The sequence below is a fragment of the Oenanthe melanoleuca genome, chromosome 9 (genome assembly GCF_029582105.1).
Source record: "Oenanthe melanoleuca isolate GR-GAL-2019-014 chromosome 9, OMel1.0, whole genome shotgun sequence".
Taxonomy (NCBI): domain Eukaryota; kingdom Metazoa; phylum Chordata; class Aves; order Passeriformes; family Muscicapidae; genus Oenanthe; species Oenanthe melanoleuca.
This window is the reverse complement of record NC_079343.1, coordinates 21,748,745-21,772,338: the sequence shown is the minus strand read 5'-3', so window position 1 is coordinate 21,772,338 and position 23,594 is coordinate 21,748,745. Positions and strand designations below refer to the sequence as shown.

General features: G+C 39.1%; 1 protein-coding gene across 30 annotated transcripts in view; it reads left to right on the top strand.

Annotated features, from left to right (window-relative positions):
* The first annotated feature begins 704 nt into the window (after positions 1-704).
* The window catches only part of LRCH3 (leucine rich repeats and calponin homology domain containing 3), an 83,221-nt gene continuing 60,331 nt past the window's right edge, over positions 705-23,594 (top strand). For 17 of the 30 annotated variants that reach the window (XM_056498627.1, XM_056498622.1, XM_056498621.1 and 14 more), the window contains exon 1: positions 712-936. In XM_056498627.1, coding sequence (XP_056354602.1) covers positions 726-936 — 211 coding nt within the window. In that variant the 5' untranslated portion in view covers positions 712-725. Of the gene's footprint in view, positions 937-23,594 lie in introns of all 30 variants that reach the window. The other 13 variants (XM_056498629.1, XM_056498619.1, XM_056498615.1 and 10 more) reach the window with 1 other exon arrangement.

The following is a 23,594-nucleotide window of genomic DNA, read 5'->3' as shown; positions in this document are numbered from 1 at the left end:
AAGCACCGATCGTTGCTGTGACACGTCTCGATAGCGAGAATCGCTGTCATCAACACCTTGTGCTGCAGGAACAGCCCGAGCAGCTTCCCTGGCTGCGGGAGTGCTGTGCCAGCAGGAGGCACAAAGCAGTGGAAATGCTGCTATTAATTGGCAATGCAGGACAAAATACTGCCTGTAAATATATTTGATAAGTGTTAAATATTGTGATTGTCTTGCTACTTGATCTTGCTTTTTTTTCTTCAGTATCAGCTCAGGGGTGTTGGCTGCAGCATCAGGTGGGTTCAGTGGAAGCAGCTGGGCAAGATGGCATTTATTAAGATGTCACGAAGGGTGTGGCCTTTTAATGCCATCAATCCATAAGTTAAAAAACGTGAAGTAGTTGTTATATTTCCCACTTAGCAGAGATCTGTGCACTCTACCCTTGTTTTGTTGCTGGAACGGGCCCAACACCCAGCGATGCTCACCCAGAAACCAACCTGTGACATCCCACGTTGGCGGGAAAGCTATAATTTGTACCAGTTTCAGCAGGTGTCCAGGCGTGTCCGGGGCGGTGTCTCCCTTGCGGGCCGGCGGTCCCGAGGCGAGGCTGGCTCGGTTCGGTTCGGTTCGGCCCGGTTGGAACGGACGCGGTGCCCGCGCGGTCCCAGCGCCGCCGGGCGGCGGCCGCGCATGCGCCCCAGCCGCGCGCTCCGGCATGCGCTGTCCGGCCGGGCTGTGGCGGGGAAATGGCGGCGCCGGAGGGCGGCTCTGCCGCGATGCCCGCGGCTTGTCCCGCTCCGCCCGGTCCCTCGGCTCCCGGCTCCTGGAGCCGCTCCTTGGACCGAGCCCTAGAAGAAGCGGCGGTCAGCGGGACCCTCAGTTTGAGCGGCAGGAAGCTCCGGGACTATCCGCGGGCCAGCGCCGCCAACCACGATCTCAGCGACACCACCCAGGCTGGTGAGAGGGGCGAGGAGCGGGGAAGGGCAGCGGGGCTCCCGGAGCGGGGCTGGGGGTGCTGGCTGCCCAGCTCAGCACTGACTCTGAGCTGACCAGTTTGCTGTCTCTTCGTTAAAGTGAAGCTGGTTTCGCCTCTTCCCTGCGCTCTCCGCCCTTCCTCTCCTCGGCTGAGGCAGGATGGAGGAGCTGTGGCAGGGCTCTTCCTCTGCCCGTCTGATGATATCTCTCCCATTTGAAGGGGTTTTTTTCCTTTATCATGTCTGCCGTAAAGTGTTTCCTTTATGGGGAATTGTTTTCAAAAGCGTTGTGGGGTTTTTCTCAGTATTGCTGCTCGCTGCTGTGGTTTAGCCAGTCTTGTTCTTGCTCTGATACATCTATATGTGAATGTGTGTATATACAAATACGTATGTACCATCGCAATCTCACATCTTGTTCTGCTGACACGGGAAACCAACTTTGCAAGAAGGGCTGTCAGGTGTGTGTATGCTAAAGAAACTATTTCTTCTAAGTTCTATAAGCTCTTATGCTTCTATTATTGTAATTTCAAACAGCCATAAGAAGATAGGAAAGATACTGTGAATTTAATCACAGCCCTTTTCTTTTTTTTTCTCTTGTATAACATGAATTTAAGGATATTAAAGATTGTTAATTACTTTACGAGGTTCAGGAAGCAATAAGGCTTTTGTCCTCTCTGTTCCTTAAATGTGTTCATAAGAATAGACTAAAAAAAACATATACTTTGACTGTAAGTATCTTGATCAGAAGTGAAAACACATCTGTGTTTGCATATTACTGTGCTAAATAGAGGGGTGAGACTTTGGAAATGAGAGTTTGTGCAGGACGTAAAAATATTATTAATGCATTATATAGATCAGATTCAGTTAATTTTGATTGTGCAGCTGTATAGTGAAGTCAAAGTAACTTTAAAAGATGTCAGCATGCTGTCTGTTTGTAACTCTGAAATATAGTAATTTAGACATTTTAGTATTAAGTTGTAGCATGAAAGCTTATTTCTAAGCTTCTAACATCACTTTTTTTTTTTCAAGTTACCATGCTTCTTAGTAAGTGTGCTGGTTACACTGACAGTTAAGTAATTCAAAATGGAACCTTCTTTAAAATTGTCTTCATACTCTGTCCTGTGACATCCTACTTATGCAAAAATCTGTCACTAATTAAAGAAACTCTCATGAAAACTCAAGCAAAACTTTTGACAGCAGTGGTTTGCTTGTCTTGAACACATTTATATATAAAAAGCACTTGTCGGGATATAAATTTCTGGGTTAGTTTTTGTTTCATTTGTACAAGTGCAGTTGCACAATGAATGGGTAGTGGACTAATCTGTAAGCAAATGCAGCATACACGTTTGTGAGGGGTTTGGGCTTTTTGTTTATAACACTATTCATTTACTGTACTCTTGAACAATTTGTGGGAATTCTTGTTCCCACCAAGGTTCCCATCTATTGTGATGAATATTTGCATTGTAGTTGTTCAAGAAGCATTAAATGCTAATAAGCAGCAGTGCATGCCATACACTTGTGCATTTATCATCACAATGAACCTTAGAAAAAAGCTAGAACTGTTCTTAAGTTGTAAAAAGCAAAGCTTATTGAGTGTGTGTGGGGACACACATTATGTTTAAATTCTCTGTTTTGAAGGCTGCTGTGAATAACTTCATCTTGTGGGGTTTTTGTAGTGTGGTCTGTTCTGTGACTTTTTTGTTTTGAATAATGCTGGCTACGGTTTTGTTCATGGCACGCTTACAATTCTTTTATATAGGACCAGCCACAAATTATATGATACAATGTATTTGTGTTAGGTGTTATAAACACTAAAAGCAAACACCACCCCGCACTGTAGACTCCCAAGAGCCTTCCTACGTGCTGTGCCACAGACTCCAAACACACGAGGTGCTGCGTGTCTGTGTTTCATAAAAATTACTGGAACCGCTCCCAAATTACAAATTCAGCTACAAACTTGAAGATGAAACAAGGATGTGCAAACCTTCCTCCTCATGTGCCTGAATAGACACATCTCTAGTGTGAATCATATACTGATACAGCTCATTCCCATTCTTGTAGCAGTAAAAGTAACTGCATGTCAGTGTAACGACACTGATGCTTAGGAGGTGGGAATGAATCACATCCCTCATTAACATAACTGCCCTGTTGGAAAACCAGGATCTCACACTGCCTGAAGCCCTAACAGAACCAACCACTGGCCTTGCCTGGAAGCTGCTCTCCAGACAGGTGAACCAGCAAAGCAGGTCAGATGGAACAGGGTGTTAGAGACCAGAGTCTTTATCAAGTTAAGTTGGGTGCCCTGTGCGGATTTTGAGGTTTATGGTGGGTGATGTCAGCTGTAAGGTACATTTTCAGATGTTAAATCAATGGGAAGGTCATATTTCTTTGGACCTTGTAAGGGTTCAGATTTGACTAATACTAACTCTGCTGCTCAAGGTATAATAGCTTCTAGGTACCATTCTTAATCACTTCCTAAACAGTCACCAGAGCAGCAATACCAGGTCAGGTTTGCTGCACTTTAGTTTTGAACTTAACACAGTATTTCTTTTAGGTGGAAAAATTAAGTTCCTCATTAATAATTTTCTTCAGTTCCTAAGCTTTTCACTGGAAAGTGGATTATCTAGTCATGTCAGGGCCTTGGCTGCTTCTGGGCACTGCTGTCTTCCAGGTGATGAAGACCCACACGTGACTTTAAACCAAGATCAGTGCTCAAGGTTACTCTCACAACTGAGCATATAAGTTCAACAGGCAGTAAAGCAGTTGTGAGTTTATAGTTGTTTTGTACTTTGACTGGAATTAAGATCATATAAAATCAAGTTGAAGATGGGATAGTCTGTGCTGGAAAGCTTTGGCTTGGATTAATAGGAAGGTAACTTCCTACAGTGTGTGATGCAGTTGCCCATCTCATGCTCTCATATGTGAGGGATGTGCAAGAAATGCAGTGTTGTTATAACTAATAACTTAGATACTGAAAGAGTATATCATTCCTTTATATTCCTCCCTTACAGCTTAATTGGACTTTTAGGAAGTGGCTTAGGTTTACAAAACTCATCATTGATGAAGGATGAGCAAGCCTTTGCATTATCAAATGAAGGATATGCTTTCATGCTTTTTCATTTTCTTTCATACTTTCATTTAACATTTGTTATCTCTCCCCATTTTATCTCAGTTACAACCAATTTGTTCATTCCACTCATGTTCTTGAACACAGAATAGGAAAAGAAAGGGCTGTAAGCCACCTGAGTTAAATGTAAAAGGAAGCACAGTTGCATTTTGCCAGTGTTAATGTAGATTCTGATGTCATTATTTGACAGCTTTCCCAGTGGCCTAAAGCATACATTGAGAAGAAAAGTTATTTGTCAAACCCTCCATGACAGCTGTAATTACTTAAACCACTCACTGTCTCCATTTTTAAAGGAGAGAATGGGAATATGTGGGTTTATGCAATAAAAGAGATGTCCATTGCCTGGAAATTGAGTAAGATAATTACATGCAGCTCACTATGTCTTGTTTCTGGAATATATTAGTAGTAAAAAAGGATAGAAGGACTCTGACCAGGAAGAATAAAATGGTTTGCAGTGCCTTTACTATGGCTTTGCCAATAAAACATCTCTGTAATTTTGTTCTTACTAGCTCTCCGTAGAAATGGTAAAATCTGACCAGAGCGTCAGTAAAATTTCTATATGCCAAGTGCTTGCATTCATCTAGAAGGACTGCAGTGAGTATGTGAGTGTTCTGCAGTAAAAGATCTCACTGTTTTTCATTCCTGCTAGAAGTTCAGTTGGTGCTGCCTAATGAAATGTAAAATGGCTTGGGAAGCACAGCGTGGCTCAGATAACAGTGGCCCTGTTACCCAAACGTTTGTTCTTAAAGCCACAACAGCATAGTCAAAACCAGCCTAGAAGTAATTTTTTTTTTTAAACCTCTTTTGGTTATTGTTTTTACTTTTTGAATGTAAACTTAGTGTGATCTTTAAGGTAACTTGGAAGGAATTGGAATTATTGTTTGTTCACATCTCAGACTGCCAACAGAGTTTTGATACTTAAATTATCTAAAGTTTCAATATTAAAGCCCAAAACCTAATATGTCAGTAGGGTCGTTCAGACCTACTGTGTTTGCATTTGTGTCCTTACCAAATCCCAAAGAGAAATGCCCTTTCCAGAGATTCCAGTAGCTGTAGGAGTGAGAAGGAGAGAGGATAAAAACCCTTCCCCTGACCTTGGACAGTAATCCAGCTTGTTCCATTCAGCTGCATTTTTTGGTCTTAACTCCTACTTGTATCAGTCCTTGTTTAATTTGATTATTGCTCCCTTTTGTCTTTGTTCTTGTTGTGTTTCTGTTATTAGGAAATCTTGATCTCATGTGGTCTGGATATAAATACTAACAATTCTTGTTCTAATGGAGTTGTCTGAGTGGTGCTTTGGTAAATTGCTAAATTGAGGTCAGTTCTCTGTTTTTTGGGGATTTTTTTTGTTACTCTGAAAACATAGAGAGCAGTAGACTGTGATAGTATGTAGTTCATTTTTGTTGGATGTGTTGGGTTTGGATGGAGACCTGAGGACTGCAGTAATGCTCAACTGTTCTTGGCACACAGGAAGTCTTTTTGCCTAAGGTTTTATGGCAGCTGGGAAAATACAATCTGAGCTTGTAGTTTCTAATCCTTGTGGCAATAAAAGCAATATGTGACATTCAGATTGCCATTGTTTAGCGAGTTTATCTTTTAAAACAAACAATCAAGTCCCACTATCAAATTTTACTACCAGTGAGCTCTTGTAAGTAGTGTTCAGTGGTGTTGCATGTGTTTCTAGTTACTTACCTAGTTTTTCCCTTCCTTGAGTTCATAATGATCAGATTTAATTTGTTTTTAATACTGTCCTGTCTTCATATGCTCTCGTAGTTATCTTTTTGGAGATAACTTGAACAGAAAAAGTAAAGAGGGTAGGGATTTATGGTTGAATATATTGAGCCCTGCAATCACATGAAGGACAAATCAGAATTTAGGTGAAAAAAGGAAATGTCTGTGTTTCTTTCATGGTGCTTCCAGCCCTGCTCTCCTGTGGGTGTACCTGTGCTTGGAGGTAGAAAATTCATCCTTGTTAAATGCTTCCTGAAGACCATCATATAAATACACAGCCTAATATAATCCACGTTCTGTGTTGATGCCAGAAGGGGAAGTTCTGTCTTCATCTCCTGCTACACAGTCAACACCAGCAATCCTAGTTCCAGCAAGCTGTTTAATACTTATCTGGCTGAAAATCCAGCCAATAACTACTTTTATCAAATCCTTAGACAGCTCACTACATTTTTACCTGCCTGTGAATGCCAGCAAAGGAAAGGATGGAAGCACTGCATGGATGATGAGAATGAGAGAGTCTGATTTGGCAGATGTGTAAGCTTGAATGAAATCACACCTTAACTCTGTTTTGTAACCTTTTACCACTGATCTGCTGTAAATTTGGTAATCATTTTTTGTCAAACTGTGTGCTGGCCTTTGCTCAGTGAGCATAAGAATTTTTTATTCTGCAGTATGACTTATAGAGTTGAGGTTCATTCAGTGAAACCTTACTACTGATAGGTTTGGCTCTCATGCATTCATTTGGCAAAATACATTATTTTATGTAAGTAATTTTAAACTTATGGTTCAGGTTTAGAATGCAGTAGATATAATTAGTTTATTCAGAAGAACCAGCAGTAAAGAATTAGTTACAACAAACACTGCAAATTATGTACCATGTGTTAAAAATAAAATTACATGGTAGCTAACAAAAAGGCTATAACTCAATTCAAGGGTTCTTCTCTCTGTAATAGCTAATCAGACTTGGATCTCATGGTTTCTGATGTTGGCCAAACAGCTTGAATGAATTGCAGTTGTGTATTCATCTGAAGCCATGTGCTGTGCAGGGTGCTTTCTTCTTCATCTGCTGTGTCCCTCTCTCTGAAGTGGAGGGGTGGAAATCCATTCATGTTAGAAATGTCTAGTGGTTAGATTTATCAGTGCATCAGAGTTAAAAGTATTGCCTTAATTCTCTGAATTACAGAGAAGATGCAAAGGGAGCAACATTGTGGTCTTTTCTTTATGAGATCTCTTGTGCCTGGGTTAGTACTTCTGTGTATGTGCAGGAAGAGGATTTAATGTTCAGCTTGAAGTCCCCAAAACTGTCCCAGCAGTCCTTGACTTCAGCCTCACTTACAATGCCAGACTACAAACTGCTGCTTCCACTGACAGCCCACGTGTCTTTCTGGAGCGAGGAGTCTTTGTTCTCTTCTAGCTGATAATGTTACTGATTTGAAAGTTAAAGTATTTACACTCATAACCTTCTTCCAATGAGCTTCAGGCGCTCCAAAATGAGAATATGCCAAAACCCCCCAATTTGCTATGCAGCCCAGGTGTGGGCTGCTGGAACATATGGTTTGTGACCATAATGTGCTCAGTGCAGAGGGCAGGAGGATTAGGGAGCATCTATTCAGTTCCACCCACCACCCAGACATTGTTCAGTGACCCATGTGAATTTTAGTCTCTTTATTCAGCTTATTGTTGAAACTTAGCTCTGAATACAGAAATGTGTTATTGTTGCCTTGGGCTTTTGGGTAGTGCTCCAGACTATTGAAAAGTTTTCAAACACTATTTTTCATGTAATATCTGTTCAGTGAAGCATGGTAATGTTACTACATTTTATATATATGAAGCTTGGAATGGTACAAAGTTTAAAAGCATCTGCTGACTTGGGGTAGCAAAAATTTAAAATACTTAATGCCTGAACTCAGGCATTATTTTTAAATGTAGCTTTTAATAACTTGAGATGTCTTGGTGACTCCTCAGAAATCAAGCCCAACAAGTAGAAAAAAATGTGATTAATTACTATATTTTTGAAAGAATAGGTTAGAAAATTTGCTTAGTAATATGAAGAAAATATATGGCACTGACAGTATGCAATCTATTTTTCCAAAGAAGTGTTTACTACTTTCAGGTTAACAATCCCTTTTTCTTTGTGTAATTCCCTGGATTTTTTCCCTAATGTTTTTTCAACAACACTCTCTTTTATAAGACTTTGACTGTGATCAGTCATGATTCTTACAGTAATTTCATCTTGTCTGAAAAAAACTATTTAAACAGAAAAATTTTGAAGAAGAATGAAAAGTGGTATGTGGTTTTTTTAATTAAAGACATGTGGGTGGTAGATATGCACAGGAAACAAGCAATTAAATTTCTGTGGGCATCTCTGATGATAGACTATGTCATCCTTGTGCTTGATTTAGCAGTGTTCTTAACTGAGTTTTCTCTGTTCAAAATATCATTGTGTCTTCCAGGTTGCTTTCCTGATGCTGAATTCTAAATTCAGGCTGAGTTTTAGTCAGAGATGCCGTCTGAATTTTCTAGAATGGTTAGGTAGAAAAGAGCTGGCATCTGTGTGGCTCATCTGGGCAGTTCAAACCTTTGCATTTCTTTTAGGTGAGCCAGCAAGATCACAGGAGGTTGTCATCCCCTGGAACCTGTTTGTAGGGTGGGATGCTGCACTTCCAAGTTGTACAGATGTTTGAGGGCAGAGGTGATGGTTTGAGCAGATCTTGGGTTCTGTGTTTGGGTCTTCTGGAGGTGATTATGTTCTACCAGGTTCCTCCCTGTGTTCATGACACATGTCTTGTTCCCAGCAATGTTCATCTCAGTTCTGTCTCTTCTGCCCACATTTTTTTTTCATCTCCTTTTTCCCAACTTCCATGTCTTAATACTTTGTTCTTTTCTTGTTAATCTTGCCTGGTCTCAAATGCCTCTCTCATCACCAACTCCAGTCTTCTCATCCTAGTTGTCAGCATGATAAAAAGATGACTAACCTTTATCTTAACATTTGATGGGAAATACCTTTTAAAGCCAAGGAGAAAAATAATTTTAGGATGCTGATGAGACAAGTGATAATTTGAACGTGCTTAATTAATGATTACTGTTATTTATGGTCACATATATTGCCCTTTAGTTCAGTCATAGACCAAGGCTTCTGCTGGTCTTTGAGCTGGTGTCAGTCATGCTGCTCTCAGGGACTGAGAGTCACCCATCACAATAATAGCAGGACAATTAAAAGCTTGTCATTACATTTGTCCTAAGCTCAGCTATGGAATAAATGTTTTTGTAGAGGACCTTGACTGAATGTGGTTATGAGCCATAAAATATCTGCTATTTCCTTTCATTCTGCTGGCTTGCAAAGAACTGGGGAGATTTGTGCTTAGCAAAGGTAAAAAAATTATCTTTGGAACGCATCTATGCTAAAACAGCAGGTCAGCCATTGGAGCAGTAAACTTATTGCAAATATTCAGATGTTAAATATTTCATGGCTCTCTTCTGCCAGGTGCAAATTGTGTCACATCATTCAGGGATGGCTATGTGTCAGGTTGTTATAATTACCATTAGAAGTTAGTGTGGAGATCCCAAGAGCTTCATTTTTGGTAACAGTCATCAAACCTTCACTGGTGATTAGCTCAGAACTGGCATTGTGTTCTGAGCATGGTGAAGGAAATTACACACACACACACACGCACACATATTTCTAGTGCTCATGATCTGGCTGTGAATTATGTAACTGAGTAATACTGATGTGATATTTTAAACATCTGCCATCTCTGCTTTCACAAATACAAAAATTTCACAAATGAGAAATGCATCTGTTCGGTTCTTTTATCGAAATTTTTGCACTGCAGTTTCTGTTCACAGCCCCTATATTGCCCTGTGGTGGTTAAGAAATAAGTCTGTGGAAATTCCATTTGAAAAACATGTTGTCAGTTTGAAACCAGACTGCTTAAGTAGCTTTCCACTTATAAATAAAATTAAATACTGTTTGGTTCATATTCCTTTCACTTGAAAGACATTTTTCTTCCTTGAATGCCTAAAACAAAAGGCAAAAATACAGATTTTCATCAGTAATACAGTTGTTACCCCAGTGCTGCCAGATTTGCAATATATAAATGGAAGAAAAACTTTTAACAGTTTTAATAATGACTGTTATTGTTTCTGTCTAATTAGATTTTCAGACAGAAATGTGATTTTTTTTTAAAAAAAGCAAAACTTACTTCAGCTGTATCCTTGCCATATGGTAGAGTTTTTTTTCAATTCTTAACTGTGCTGAAAATATTATAAATAGAAATACAGGGGTTTTAGGGAGCATTCATTGCAAGCTGTATGAGCAGATTCTGGGATAACTCAAATGAGGTGTTATTCTCTCTGTTTTGGGGAAGGGGCTTCCTCTTCTAATGAATGACTACAGCACGTGTCCCTGGGGCTTTCTCAGTGTAGGAGAAATGTGTCTGGTACCTGACAATTGTTAGGGATAACAGAAACAAACAAACAAAAAGGCCTGAGTAGAACCCTGAGATTTTTCTGTTCTGCAGTCTGTGGGCTGGCTGCCACTTCACCCCTGGAGAAACACTTTATACTTCACTTTTCCTCAGCTGGAGTTGTTTCACTCTGCTGAACACTGGTGTCTGTTTTTTAATCATATTAGAACAAAGCGTGTTCATACTTACAGTATGCTTTTCAGATTTACCTGCTCTATTTCCATTCAGGGTTTGGACTATAAAGAAATCCTCCTATCACTGCATTTCCCAGTTCTTGGTATCTTACTTTCTCTATTTTGTGTGTGGCACATTCTGCTTCCTTCATGTGTGCACCACAACACATCTTATGTCAGAGGCATTTTGAGAAGAACTTCTTTGGTGTATTGTTTTACTTCTCAGGCAAAAGCATGTAATTGTAAAGCTGGAAAGCATAGTTTGTGCTCCATGAAGAGAGGAGGAGAAAAGAAATAGGTCATCCATCTTATATTGGGGACTTTTTAAATTCTTTTGTTTTATTTCCATGCCAGATGATTTGAAACTATGTGACTACATTATGTAATATCAAAAAATTGCACGTTGTGCAGAAGAGTCATTCTGCATGTAATGTTAGTGTTAATTTTTTCAGGCAGTGTCAAACTCCAATGGCAAACTTTCATTACAAATTTTTTGTCTGTTTATGACAACTTGTCTTATGATGATCCTGCCACTCTTGCTGTCCTATTCTGCATCAGTGAAATGCAGTACTCTATTTCTTTTACTTAGTATTTCCTGTCACAGTAACAACAGTTGTTTCTTCCTCGGCTGTAGGTGCTGTGTAAATAAAAAAAAAATCTTGTTTGTTACATACTGTTAGGAGAAAGACAAACTAAAATAGTTTTATTTTCAAATATGATTTGTGGTAAGACTTCGCAAGTTTCTCATTCTTTCTTTATATTGACCAGGTAGTTTTATTTTACTTCTCTTAGAAGTAGAGATGCATTTCTGTGCCTCTGCTAATCTCAGGATAGATTTTCTATATCATTTTGTGCTTACAGTAATGAACTCAGTATTACTTTCAGGGCAAGAGTACTGCCACTATTGTTAGTGCTTTATCATAATTTTATTTTTTTTTATATGACCTCAAATATCCTTCTTGACTTGCATTTTCCTACCCTGTTTTTTTGCTGATCACTTCCATATTTATACTGAAGTTAGATGAATCTTTTAATACTGTGCCATTTTTATGATGTTGTTCAAATATTGCATATCAGGGCCAATTATTTTCAGTGTATAACCAGCCCTTCCATTTGCTGTGTGTGATGCAGCAAGGGAACCAGAAAACTTTAGAGTCTTGAAATTACAGATTTGATATTCACTGAATAGCAAATAAGTCATTGAATCAAAGTTCTCTCTATCTCTCCACAGCCTGTGCAGACTTTAAGAAGTTGTTAAAGCTGAAATATTTCCATTAAATCTATTGACTAAAATCCAGGGAGTGATTTTTGCATTGGGACTGTTTTCTGTTATTTGGGGTTAGATTTCTTTAGAATTTTTTTGCAGTCTCTGACTATTAATTTGCCTCCTGTTCACCCAAGTTGGAGGCTGTTGACCCTCTTTGTACCCAAGCCTGTTATGCTAGTGAGGTTGTGGGAAAGGTAAATGGATTGAATAAATATCAAATGTATGTTTTGACAATACTCATAATTTTTGATAGGGAAAAATAATAGATGGATCCAGAGATTTGCACATGGACTTAGAATCTGGCAATAGATGTAGCTCCATTTTCAAAGCTTTTTTAATGTGTTTTGCTTTAAATTGATGTTTTTAAAAATTGATTTTTTTTTTTTTTTTTAGTTGTGTGATTCCTTTTGCACCTGAAGGAACTTTATCTAAGGGGCTGGGGGGATGAGTTCATTTACTGCACACTTCCCCTCAGTGGTAACTTTGTGAAGCAGTCTTGGAAAATGAAACCCTGCTCTGCTGGAACTCAGTCAAGTATTTCAGGAGCAGGGGCAGAAGGCAGTGTCGTGTTGCTGGGGAGCAGTGAATGCTCTCACACATCTCGGGTGTCCTGCCAGTGTTAGCAGGGGTGAGGCAGTTTCTCTGTAACTTGGAGATTTTTCCACTTGAAATGCTTTCAAATGAGCGCTTTTTAAATTACAGTTTTATATACATGTACAGCTAAAAATACCAGCAGTTGAAATAGTCATAATGAAATGGAATAAGAGAGATCTCTGGAAGTGGAGTTGCTGTGCAGTGTGGGCAGTGGCTGCACAGCTTCTCTTCTGTGGCTCAGGGTTTGTCAAGAATTTTCCTAGCAAGGCAAAAAAAGCTTTCATTTTTATCAGTTTCCACTGAGCTGGTATAGATAAAAGTTGTCACAAGCAGAAAACTGTTTCACTGAAGGAGCTGGAGGGATAGAACCACCCAGCCAAAAGTTTTCAAAATGACTGCTGCAGTTTGAGATTAATTTTCATCACAGCTTCTTAAGAGCAATGTTTACTGTTAAACCTCAACTTAAGCATTTCCCTGAAGAGGAATCAGTATGGTTTGGATTTGGGGAAAAAAAAAATTCATTGTGGTCACATGAGTTTGGATTTTGTTTTATAAAAGGTGTTTGCTTCAACATTCATAATGTTAATTTTATTTTGTGAAAAGAAGGAATATAGTTTGCCTCAAATACTAATTGGAGAATGTAACAATCATGTGGATACTCTTGCTACTAGTTTTTAGGAAGCTTAGTTTTTTTTAAAAAAAAAGTGACTGTATGAGATGGTGACTGCCAATCCTGTAGCCCTTGATCCCTGGTGAGGTCTGCATGGTGTGTTTTTGACTGAAGGTGAATTTTATGTTTCCAGATTCAAAATTGATTTCATATTTTAAACATATGTTTTGGCAGTTGCTGCCATTTATATCCTCGTTTGTCTGTTCCCTCTGATATGGGGTATGTCCTATACTGTTGTTTTATTTCTTGACAATAAAATGGCTTATACTGCTCAGATGACTTTGTAAGACTCCAGCTCTCTTTCTAGAATTCTGGCAATAATTGTCCTATTGAAATTGAAACACTGCTTGTGTAAAGTGTAACAGGCTTTTTTTGTTAGGGATGATGTCAGCATGAGAGATGGCCTCAAGGAGCCATTAAAAGAACATAGGACTTTTGATTGTTGGACTTTATTGACTTTTCTCCTCAGTAAAATGTAGCTCTGCAGAAGATGGATCAGTGTCTGTAGTGATATGAGACATTTGGTGACTTTACTGTGCAGTCTGATGAAGCTGTATCTGAGTGCCATAAATACAGAGGCACTTTATTAAGAGTGTCAGAGAAATGCAGTAATAACAGGCATAAAATTTTATAGAAATGCTGGCCTTTCTCTGAAAGTAATTGGCCTTTTTATGTGAAATTACTCACTTTGCTTTTTAGGACCTTTGAATTTTCAGTTCTGGTTTGTTTCTAACTCTTCTCTTAAGATGATCTGAAATATATTCACAGCTAGCATTTTTTTTTCTTTGTTGTCTGTCCATCTACTGCAGACTTAATTCTATCATTCTATTTAAACTTGTGGAAAAAGGGACTGTAGTAATACATTTTTAACTGATTGGTGAAATTATAGGAGGAATATGCAGAATTAATGTGATAGTAGGTTAATAGCAGCTGTTATATTAGCTGACATATTTATATGTGAAAATGCTTGTAGATGGAGAATTTAATCTCCAGATGAATGAAAGCTTTTAGTAAAATTAATAGATGAATGATAGAAATAAGAAGTCTCTGTTAGTTGCATTTTATGTTTCCAACCCTCCTGACTGACACATTCCTCCTGCTTTTATTCCATTCCAGGTTGTCCTTCCCCAAGTTCCAGTTTACTCAGAGCCAGTAGAATGACTGAATATAGGAGGTATTTTACTGATTGAGATGAAAACCAGGACAGAACATTCAGCAAAGTGACAATGCCACACAACCTTCCTCACTCATGGTCCCTTCAGATATGACTTTGATAGCCATGAACAAATTGTTGAGGGTCGTTTATCATTGCAGTTGATGTACCTGGGGTGCCTAAGCTGGATGTGGAAGGACCACCTTGGACAGTGTAAATGTATTCAAAAGACACTGAGCTGCCTTGAGAGTGTTTCTGGCCTGGCTCAGTCCTACTCAGATGTCCTTGACACCCTTCTGTCAGCAGTGTCATTGCCTATGACTGTACACTCTCTGCATTAGGTTTTATATTAACCTGTGGGATTGCTTTGTCCTGGTATCTGACTCTTCCTTCCCCTCCCTTTTATGAATAACTGAAGGTTGGCTGTGGATTTTAGAATACAGGCTATGGTATCTAGCATGGTATCTGAAAGTCTTATCGTGGAATGGAGGAACTAATATTTATCATATTCTTGATTTCCTGTCTTGTTTGTGAGAAGCTGTATGTGCAGCAGAGCTTCTTGGCAGGAGTCTTTTCTGTTTTTCATATCAGTGTCTGCATTGCCTTTCGTTCATACTTTATGCCCCTTGTTTTCCATGTGAAATGAGGAAAGAGAGAGAAATGGGTTTGAGGAGATGATAATGTGTGTGAAGACCTTGAAGTCCTCTGGGTGCTTGCTGACCAGTCTCTGGACCATGAGAAAAACATGGTACTTTTAACTTGTAGAAGTGAGGAAATGTGAAATTTCCCCATTGAACTCAGAGCCTTCTCCTCTCTCACTGAGAGCAGACATCTCCCTGTTCCACTGGCTCAGCCCTTGCTCTGGAGGTGGCAGCTTGCACTGTGTCCTGTACTGAAGTTTATTTTTGAATACAACTTACCATGATGTGAGGACAAGCATCACAACATTAGCAAGCTTTTAATTAAAACCAAGATAAAAAATATGTATCAAGTGACTTGACTTTAAAATTCAGCATTCCAACTTAAGCCTGCAGAAGGATGTCTTCAACTGAACTTTTTTTGCAGCCCTTTGCCACATTCAGTCCAATTTCTTCATGGCAGCTCAACTCCCCTCTGCACTACAAACCAGATCACTAACAATAAATTATGAACTGACAGCCAGGTTAGTTCTGCCCCTGTGGACATGACAAGTTATACTCAAGTCTTGAGCCATCAGAGTCTTGAAGTCTTCATGGGAAAGTGGAGGGATGTCAAAGAAAATGAGGAATTGTTTCCTGATTGGGAGGGTGCATAGAAGGGAGGTATGTTGATGTTTTTGGAGGGAGTATGACCATATACTGGTATTTATTCTCCATGATCCTGAGTATGAGAAAAGAACTGAGAAAAGCAGATGTCTTAGATAAAAATAGATGATTAAGAAATACAGAAAAGGTAAATTTTGTTTTGTGTATGCTGGGAATCAAAGTAGCAAATCTGAACCACATAATGATTCTAAGACATTTACAAAATGAGCTTAGTCTCCTTTGTTTTAGCCAAGATGGTTGCTTACCAGAAAATTGAATGCTTAAGTTATGAAGACTTTGATCTGATTCAATTCAAAGTAATGTCTGCTTAGAAAATCTTGATGAAAGAATTTCTTTCAAAAGCTGTTTTCTTACTTCTCCTTTTCTCAACTCATTGTTAAAGCAGGACTTCAGCTTGTTTGTCAATGTGCTGATAACAGCTAATTTAAGGAAACTGTGCTGCCAAAGGAAGTCACTGCCCTCATATCCACTGGAGAGACAGTTCATGTTAGTCCTCTCCAAGTTAGCTTCAGGCAAAATTTGCAAGAGTAGTTTAAACAGCTTCAGAAATCATGTGAGCTAACTTGACGGTTTTTCTGCCTGATGGGAGTTGGGAAATGCTCACACAAGCATTGCAGAATCAGTAGCTTACAGCAAAGGGCCAGCAGGGAGGACCCAAGAGAGGAGATAATTTTAAACCAGTCAAGTCGGATCCCAGAGGGTGGGGATCTCCAAGGCTTTCAAATATCATTGAAACTGTCTTTGTTACACGGTATAAAAGGCTAGACATGAAAGTTTCATGCTATGATTTGTCTTTTTTTTTTCTTTTTTCTTTTGTTAGTTGTAAATCAACAAGGAGTAGGTTTGGATCAAACCCAAACAGCTTCTTTTAAACCAGTTTTATCATTGGAGTGGTGTGTGCTGCTGTACCAGCTTTGTAGGTGTAGTCCAAAGGCTGCTTTCCTTGGAGATAAATACTGTGTCTGTGTTTCTGCATAAAAAAAGCAGAGGGGCCTGCAGAGCAGCTGGACAATGAGGAACTGAACTTCCCCAACTGAAGCAGCCTTGGTGAGCTAGAGGCTCCAATTCAATTACTCAGTGATAGGTATTTTGCAACGTTGCTTCTCCAACTTTTGCTTAGTTTGTTTGGCTTTAAGTTTTAGAGCTGTTTGAAAGAGAAGCGTGATTGTGCTGTTGGGTGGATGCCAAGTTTAGTGAGGAAAGGGAATGAAATTGCTAGTAGAGAGAAGATTGGGGGTGTCTCTGGGAAGTTGGAAGCAGAGCACATGTAAAAACTTCTTTAACCGCAAACCCCGTGTGAAGGGGTTAGAATTAATTCCTGTTTTCAGCCATGGTTAAACAGTTCCACTTTGCTGTAGCAGTACATGAGTTGCAGTTTGTATTCTGTCTGTAATCTGTCTCTTGTTTACTGGCCAGTCATAAGGCCCAGCTGGCAGATCACTTGATTCCTTCTGCCTCCCTTTTAAAGCTACTGGAAATGTCTCCCTGCTCATCTGAAAAGTGGTTTCATCTCACTCCCAAAGTGTTTGCTTAGCTCTACTATGTGCCATCCTTAAAATACTGTGATATGTGCACAAGGACATACCATGCTTTGTACGTATCCATAATGAGCAAAACTTGGGATTAAATCCCTGATCACAATCCTGTATTTGCTCCTCTGAAAAGACCTGATTAATAATAAGAGCATTTGTGGGTTAAGGAACCGAAAGGAATTAAGGCACAAAAAAAAAAAACCTAAGGGGTGGTTTCATGGTTATTAACCAGCTAGTCCAAATCCCAGCTACTGCCAGAAGTCCTGGTCTTGTTCTACAATACTCATAAAGCCACATTCTCATCTTCTCCCTTCTGTTGATGTTAGAGATTACTCAACTGCAGTAGGAACTGGATCATGGCTCAGAAGGGCTGAAAACTATTTTGGCTTTGGTTTTTTCAGGGTTTGTTCTCAGTAATGAGACCAAACTGGCAGCGTGGCTGCACAGGCAGGAGTGCTGGTGCAAGGGAGAGGATGGTAATTTATGGCCAGTAAGGAACTGCTCTGTGGCTTGGAGTGGCTGACTGTGGAGCCAGGGTCTACATTGAATAATAATAATCACAATAATAAAAATAAATTATAGCTGATGTAACAGTTTGATCCATTCGGGTACACAGATTTTTCTGCTCTAGAGCCAGCTAGAAGAAAAGCAACCAGAGTTGTTGGAATATGAAGAGTTTCCAGTTCCTTGCAGGACTAGAAATTGTCACTCTTGCCTGCTCTCCAGTAACCACACAAGAGCAATTATGTAATGGTGTTCAATAGTTGTCACGGTTTGTTTTTTGTTTTTAATAAACTATATTCTTCCTTGCAAAAGGAAAATGAAATCATTTTGTAGAGGAAGTGGCATTGTATTCCAAGTTGTTACTCTAGTTAGAATGTTTATCCTCTTCTTGCAGTACTCAGGTGGTTCTGCTCCAGTGAGAGATCATGCTTTCCTTGGAAATGTGCTTTCTTGTCAGTGGTCACACAGCAGCATCAAGGGCAGGACTGTAATGTGTTTGTGTTTAGTCGGTTTTTATGGTGGCACCTTTCGAGATTTTCCTTCATGTGTAAAAGAGAAAGCTATACTACAGCAAATATGCATTAAAATCATGTGGAGAGAAAAAAGGGAAGGAGAATGGGAGTTGGTGTTTAGGATCTTCTGTTTTCCTCTTTGATCCCAGGTGTGATTGAGTTTTCTTACTTAGTATAATTAAAGTTCTTACAGATCTTTATATATAGATTTTTCTAGTCTTAAGACTAGAAAAGTGATGAATAAGACTTAAAACTAGCAAATGATGACTAATGCAGAGACTAGGCCAGGTAAGAGGTTGTACTTGCTTAATTTTTTTTTTCTTTATGTGATGTGTTTTAACAGAAATAAGTTGCTAAAAAACCCTAGTGTAGTTCAAGTAACTTGGAAGCCAGATTCTGCAAATCTCCCTTTTGTGACTGTTCTTTAGATGCTTCTGAGTTAGAAAACAAAAAGCCAGCCAGGTTTCATCTGGTAATCCAGGTGTTGAAGGAAAAGGTAAAGGCTTTGGCCATAGTTCTCACTTCATTAAAATTGCTTCAAGCAAGGGATTTGTGGAAGTTCTTCAGAGAAGTGAGAGGTTTTCTTGTCTTTTGAAAGCTTTGGCAAGAAGCTCTGTTATTTGTATTGAATGTTCCAAAACAAAAATGTAGCCAGAGGAAATAGCATCTGTGAAACTTTGATTCAACACATGTGAAACTTGACAATGATTTGGCAGTGATTTGAAGCAGGTTTTATAAGGGACAGTCAAGCAGCCTCGGTTAAAAGCTCCAAACCTTGTCTTTAGCACTCAGGGAAATCCAGAGGGCCCATTTCAGTGTGATGTGTGATCTTCTATTATTGTTTCATGTCATGCAGTGAATTCTCAGGTTGGTGCAGCAAGTTTTGATGGTCACTTTGTATTCCAAATGTAGCACCATCAAGTTAACATTTGGAAGAAACCAGCAACCTTTGCCTTGTTTTCTGGAATTGCAGAAGTCACAGCCCATGCATGGTGCCAAAAGGCAGCAGGTTGGAGATTCTTGGTTACAAATTGTTAGTTCATGGAAATGGTTAAAGTGCAGTTTAATGCTGCTGGTGCTGCTGCTAAGTAGGAATGTGATCATGCATATCAAGCATGGATCTGCTGAGAATTGAAATGTGATAAGTCTATCAAGGACAGATCACATCTGATCCTAATCTTCCTTCATTAAATGCTGGAAATTGAAACTGGAAATTCTGTATTTCATTACAGGGCTATAGAAATAATGATGATGGAAACAGCCTTCATTAAATCTGTTCTATGGCTATTCTGGCTTGAGCAGTGGGGATGATGTCCTTGGTAGTTTACCTGGGGGAATACACAGAAGGAATAAATGCATTTTGGTTCAGTAAATGCCACCTTAACTTAATAGGTTTACACAAAGGGTGTCTTGATGCCTGGGGAAGTGATTGGGAAAAGTTCAGGTTTGACAGGGCTGGCAGGTAGAAGGTGAGTCAGGAGATGACATTTTGAGGTTTGTTTTAAATTAGGGTATGGCAGAAGTGGTAGTCTTGTATCACAGCAAGGCAGGAAGAGGTAGTCACCACTCCTGTGTCAGGAAATCCTCCAGGTGTGAAATGAAGCTCAAAGGATGCCAACATTTTCAGCGTTTAGAAAGAAAATCAATCCCAGTGTGCAGTGGCCAACAGCATCAGAAGTATATCACAGAGATATTCTCTTAATATGATTTCTGGTTTCCTGCTGCCAGAAAAGTCAGTACCATAATACCAGTAGCTCATCTGCTTGGGGCTGTGCTTTCGTTATATTAATTTTCTCTTAGTATCTTTATGGGAATGTTTCCTAAAAGTCAGCAGAATCACAAGCATTGTTGGTCTTAGGTTATCAAGTTCTGAAGTGTTTGAGAAGTGAAAAAAAACCCAATTCGTAAAACTAGGATAAAGATGCATGCATTTATTTGGCTTATAGAATGAGTGACAACCTAAAGGTGGAGTTGAGGTTTGTATAACAATGTGCCTCAAATCCATTTGGAAATGTTGTTGTTCTAATAGAGTTGATTCTAAATGTGAGAATTGAGCAATCAGATGGCATCAAGTTCCTCAAAAGATGGTTTTAGTGACCTTGAGAGGTGGCTGTACCTAAGCAATCACTTTCCAGGGAGCAGCAGCTGTAAATGAGCTGTTGTAGTGAGCTGCTTTCCATATCATCGAGACTAAGTGACCCAATTCAAGGATATTCTTCAGTGAATGGTAGTTTTGTTGTTATCAGTGTGAAACTATGGAGTTTGCTTCTGGTTTTTAAGTTGTGTATGTGGGGGGGTAAAAGAAAGGCTGTTTACACAGTTCCAGATTCTGGTATTTCTTCTTAAACAGCTGTACCTTCTCCTAAAGCAGTTCATGCTGCTTTTTGCCGTCTGTCACTGTATTGGCTGTCAGCATCCTAGTCATTGATTGGCTTCTTTAATTATTCATAAGAAAATATATTTTCCTCTGTCAGCTGCAAGCTCATATGTCTTAGATTTGTCTGTTATTATAGGAAAACAGTAAGTGTACTTTCAAGCTACAACACGTTTCCTAGTTTTTGGGAAAGCAGAACATTTGCTTGCCATATAAATGAAATCATCCTAGCTAAGGGCAGTCTATAGCCACCAGTGTCACCCTTGTGATTCTGATCAATTCACAGATACCAGGGTTGCTGCATCACTGCAGCAAGTTCATGACATCACACAGCTGCAAAGAGGTTGTTCTGGAGCCATGTTACATCATGGGTGGGAGCCCACAGCTGACAGTGTCACAGTCTCTCTTACATCAGCATGACCAGTTGGTGTTGTGGTGGTTGCTGATGTTTGGTTTTGAATAGACAGCCAAAATCTGGGCTTTGCTGGTTTAAGTTCAAAAAAATAAAAATTCAAAGTGTGTGTGGAACAGATCTCTGTGACAGATCTGTGTGTTGCAGATCTCAGATGACAAAAGGCAGATTTTTATCAAGAATATTTTGTATCAAAGCTCAGGTCTAGAGCTGGCCTTCTTTGTTGTAGTTAACTGGAATGAGAGCAGAAGCCGTATTCCCATCTCAACAGGATTAGTGGACTGATCCCATTAGCATCTCGTGATGACCTGGAATTCAGCACCACCCAGCTGGTCTGAGTGCCAGCAGCAGTTGAGCTGCAGCTCCCTCTCTTTGCTGTGAATGTGCTGGGTACCCCATACCTCGCACAGTGCATCTTTATGTGTCACTGATTGTCCTTTGGAGACAAAATTTGTGTTACAGCTGAAGTTAAAAATGTGTGAACGCAGCCCTGCTAATGTTTGGTGTTAGAGAAACATTCTTCTTTGAGCAGGAGGAGTTTGCATTTACTGCCAAATGATGCAATTTGAAACATATTGTATCTCTAGTAACATTTAACATTGGATTTTCTGGCTTTCTCCACAGAATCCCAATTAAGATGGAAAAGGTCAGTGATCTGACTGCTGAGATTTCATTTTCTGTCTGTACTGTTGGCTTTTTTATCTTTCACAAAGAGCTTAGTTCCAAAGAATGCTTCTCCTTTGCCAAAATTCCACATGATCTTGCCTTCAAGGAAACACATCCATTTTTAGTAAACTAGGAGAGCCTTTTCTTTAAAGATGATTTCTGGTAACAGTGATTTTAACCCATGAAATGTGGACACAAATGAGTTAATCCTAGTTCAGATTATAACAGCTAGATTTCATTGATATGATTATTCGTAGTGAAACTAAGTATTTATGCTTTTGGGGGGGAATTAGTCATTTGTTTTTTACAGTTTAAGGTATGAGAAGCAGCAAGGGTATGGACCTACATGTTAAAGAAAATAATCTGTATCACATCAATTACTTCTTGCTTGTTAAAAAATATGAAAATTTAAATAATACCTCACTGCAGCATCTGTTATTTTCTCTGAGAAATAGAAATGTTTGCAGAAATTTTAGTTTACGTGATAGTTTGTACTGTAATACTTTTCTGTTTTCTCGTTGTTGAAGTTATTTTTAGCATACAGTAACAGAAGAATATGATCAAAATAAGTCTTAATTGGCAGGGTATTAATTGGGTATTTTGAATAAAATACCTTATTTTTTTCCTTTACCACACTTTCACTTTCTCTTTTGAAAAAACACATGCTACTGCTGTGCTGCTGGGCAGCAAATACGTGAATATAAAACAAATCACTGGAATGCTTTTGTTATCTTCTGGTTTTGTTATAGCTGTGCCTCTCAAGTGTTTGAGGAAGTTGATGGGAGAGAGGATGGAACTGATGAATTGTTCCATGCAGGGACTGCTGTACTCTGCCCTATTTCAGGTCACGTTTAAAGTTTAGTTTTCTGCTATGGGAGAGAATTCCAGAGAAACTGAACAAAATAAAAATAAGTCCCTGACTCTTAGGGATGCTGTTTTCTGGTCTTTGGGAAATTTAAATACTTATTGAAGGTTTAGGGGGGGGACATAGCAGAGATTGCAAATAACCAAAAGCAATTCTTGAATTTGCAGATTCAGAATTCACACTGTATTTTGTCATATGTTATTTCTGTCTGATGCTCACCTCTTGTTTTATTTTAGTTGTTCTTTTCCTGCTGCTTGCCTGTTTGTATGGTCCTGGCCCACCTTCCTTCTTGGCTCCCATTTGGGCCTGTGAAATCACAGATGCTGAGTGATTCTCATGGCCATCATGAGTACAAATGCTCTAAACTTGTTAACAAAACTTGTAACTTGTTATACTCCTTTTGAATCATTTGAGAGTCTATACTGCAGCATCACAATTCAGCTCTGATTTAATCTGTTTTCCACTGAATGTCTACTGCTACATAGGAATCCCAAGTTTTAAAAATCACTGCAGATTGAGAGAAGTCTGGAAAAACCTATTCATTGGTGCTAACCAGCTTTGATGTCTCTTTTCTATCATGCTCTGAGCTTGTTTGTTACTTTTAAAAGTGTATTTTCATTTCTTCATACCTAATGTTATTTCTGCAGGGAATTATTTTGTAGCAATACTAAATCATAGTTCAGAGTATGAGAAGTTCTTGACTAATTCATGCCTTATGGTCTGCACAATGTGTAAAAAATAGTTTTCAAATAATTCTTTGGTAAGGTAAAGTGAAACAAAAAGCAAATGAGAATTCTCATATTTGTGGTTAAACCCTTTCCAAAACAGAGTAGAAAGAAACTTTTTTGTCACTTTTCTGCCAGAAAAATGCTTACTACTTGGGAAGCCTGTTTCTCTGTTAAAGTGGGTAGAATTCTAGCTGCCTGTGCCAGCACAGCTGTGTGAAGGAGGGATTAAGCTGTGAGCTGAAGGATGCTTGTATGTTGTGAGAGAAGTGGTGGAATCAGAGACTTTTACACCTTATACGTAAACCAGTGTTGTAATAATTCTTTAAATAGGTGGTTAAACGTCCAATATGGGAAATAAGTATTTTTTTCTAAATTGCTCTTGCTTGTTTCTTGTCTTCTCTGAAATAATTTGCATTCTTCCCTCTTTCTTGCATGCTAACATACAATTGTATTGTGGAATCTCTTAGCAAGCTGTGTGGATGGCAGATAATTCCAATGTGGTTAGCTGCACATGGTAGAAATGTTTCAGGATACATGACTTATGTTGGGACAGTATGATTGAA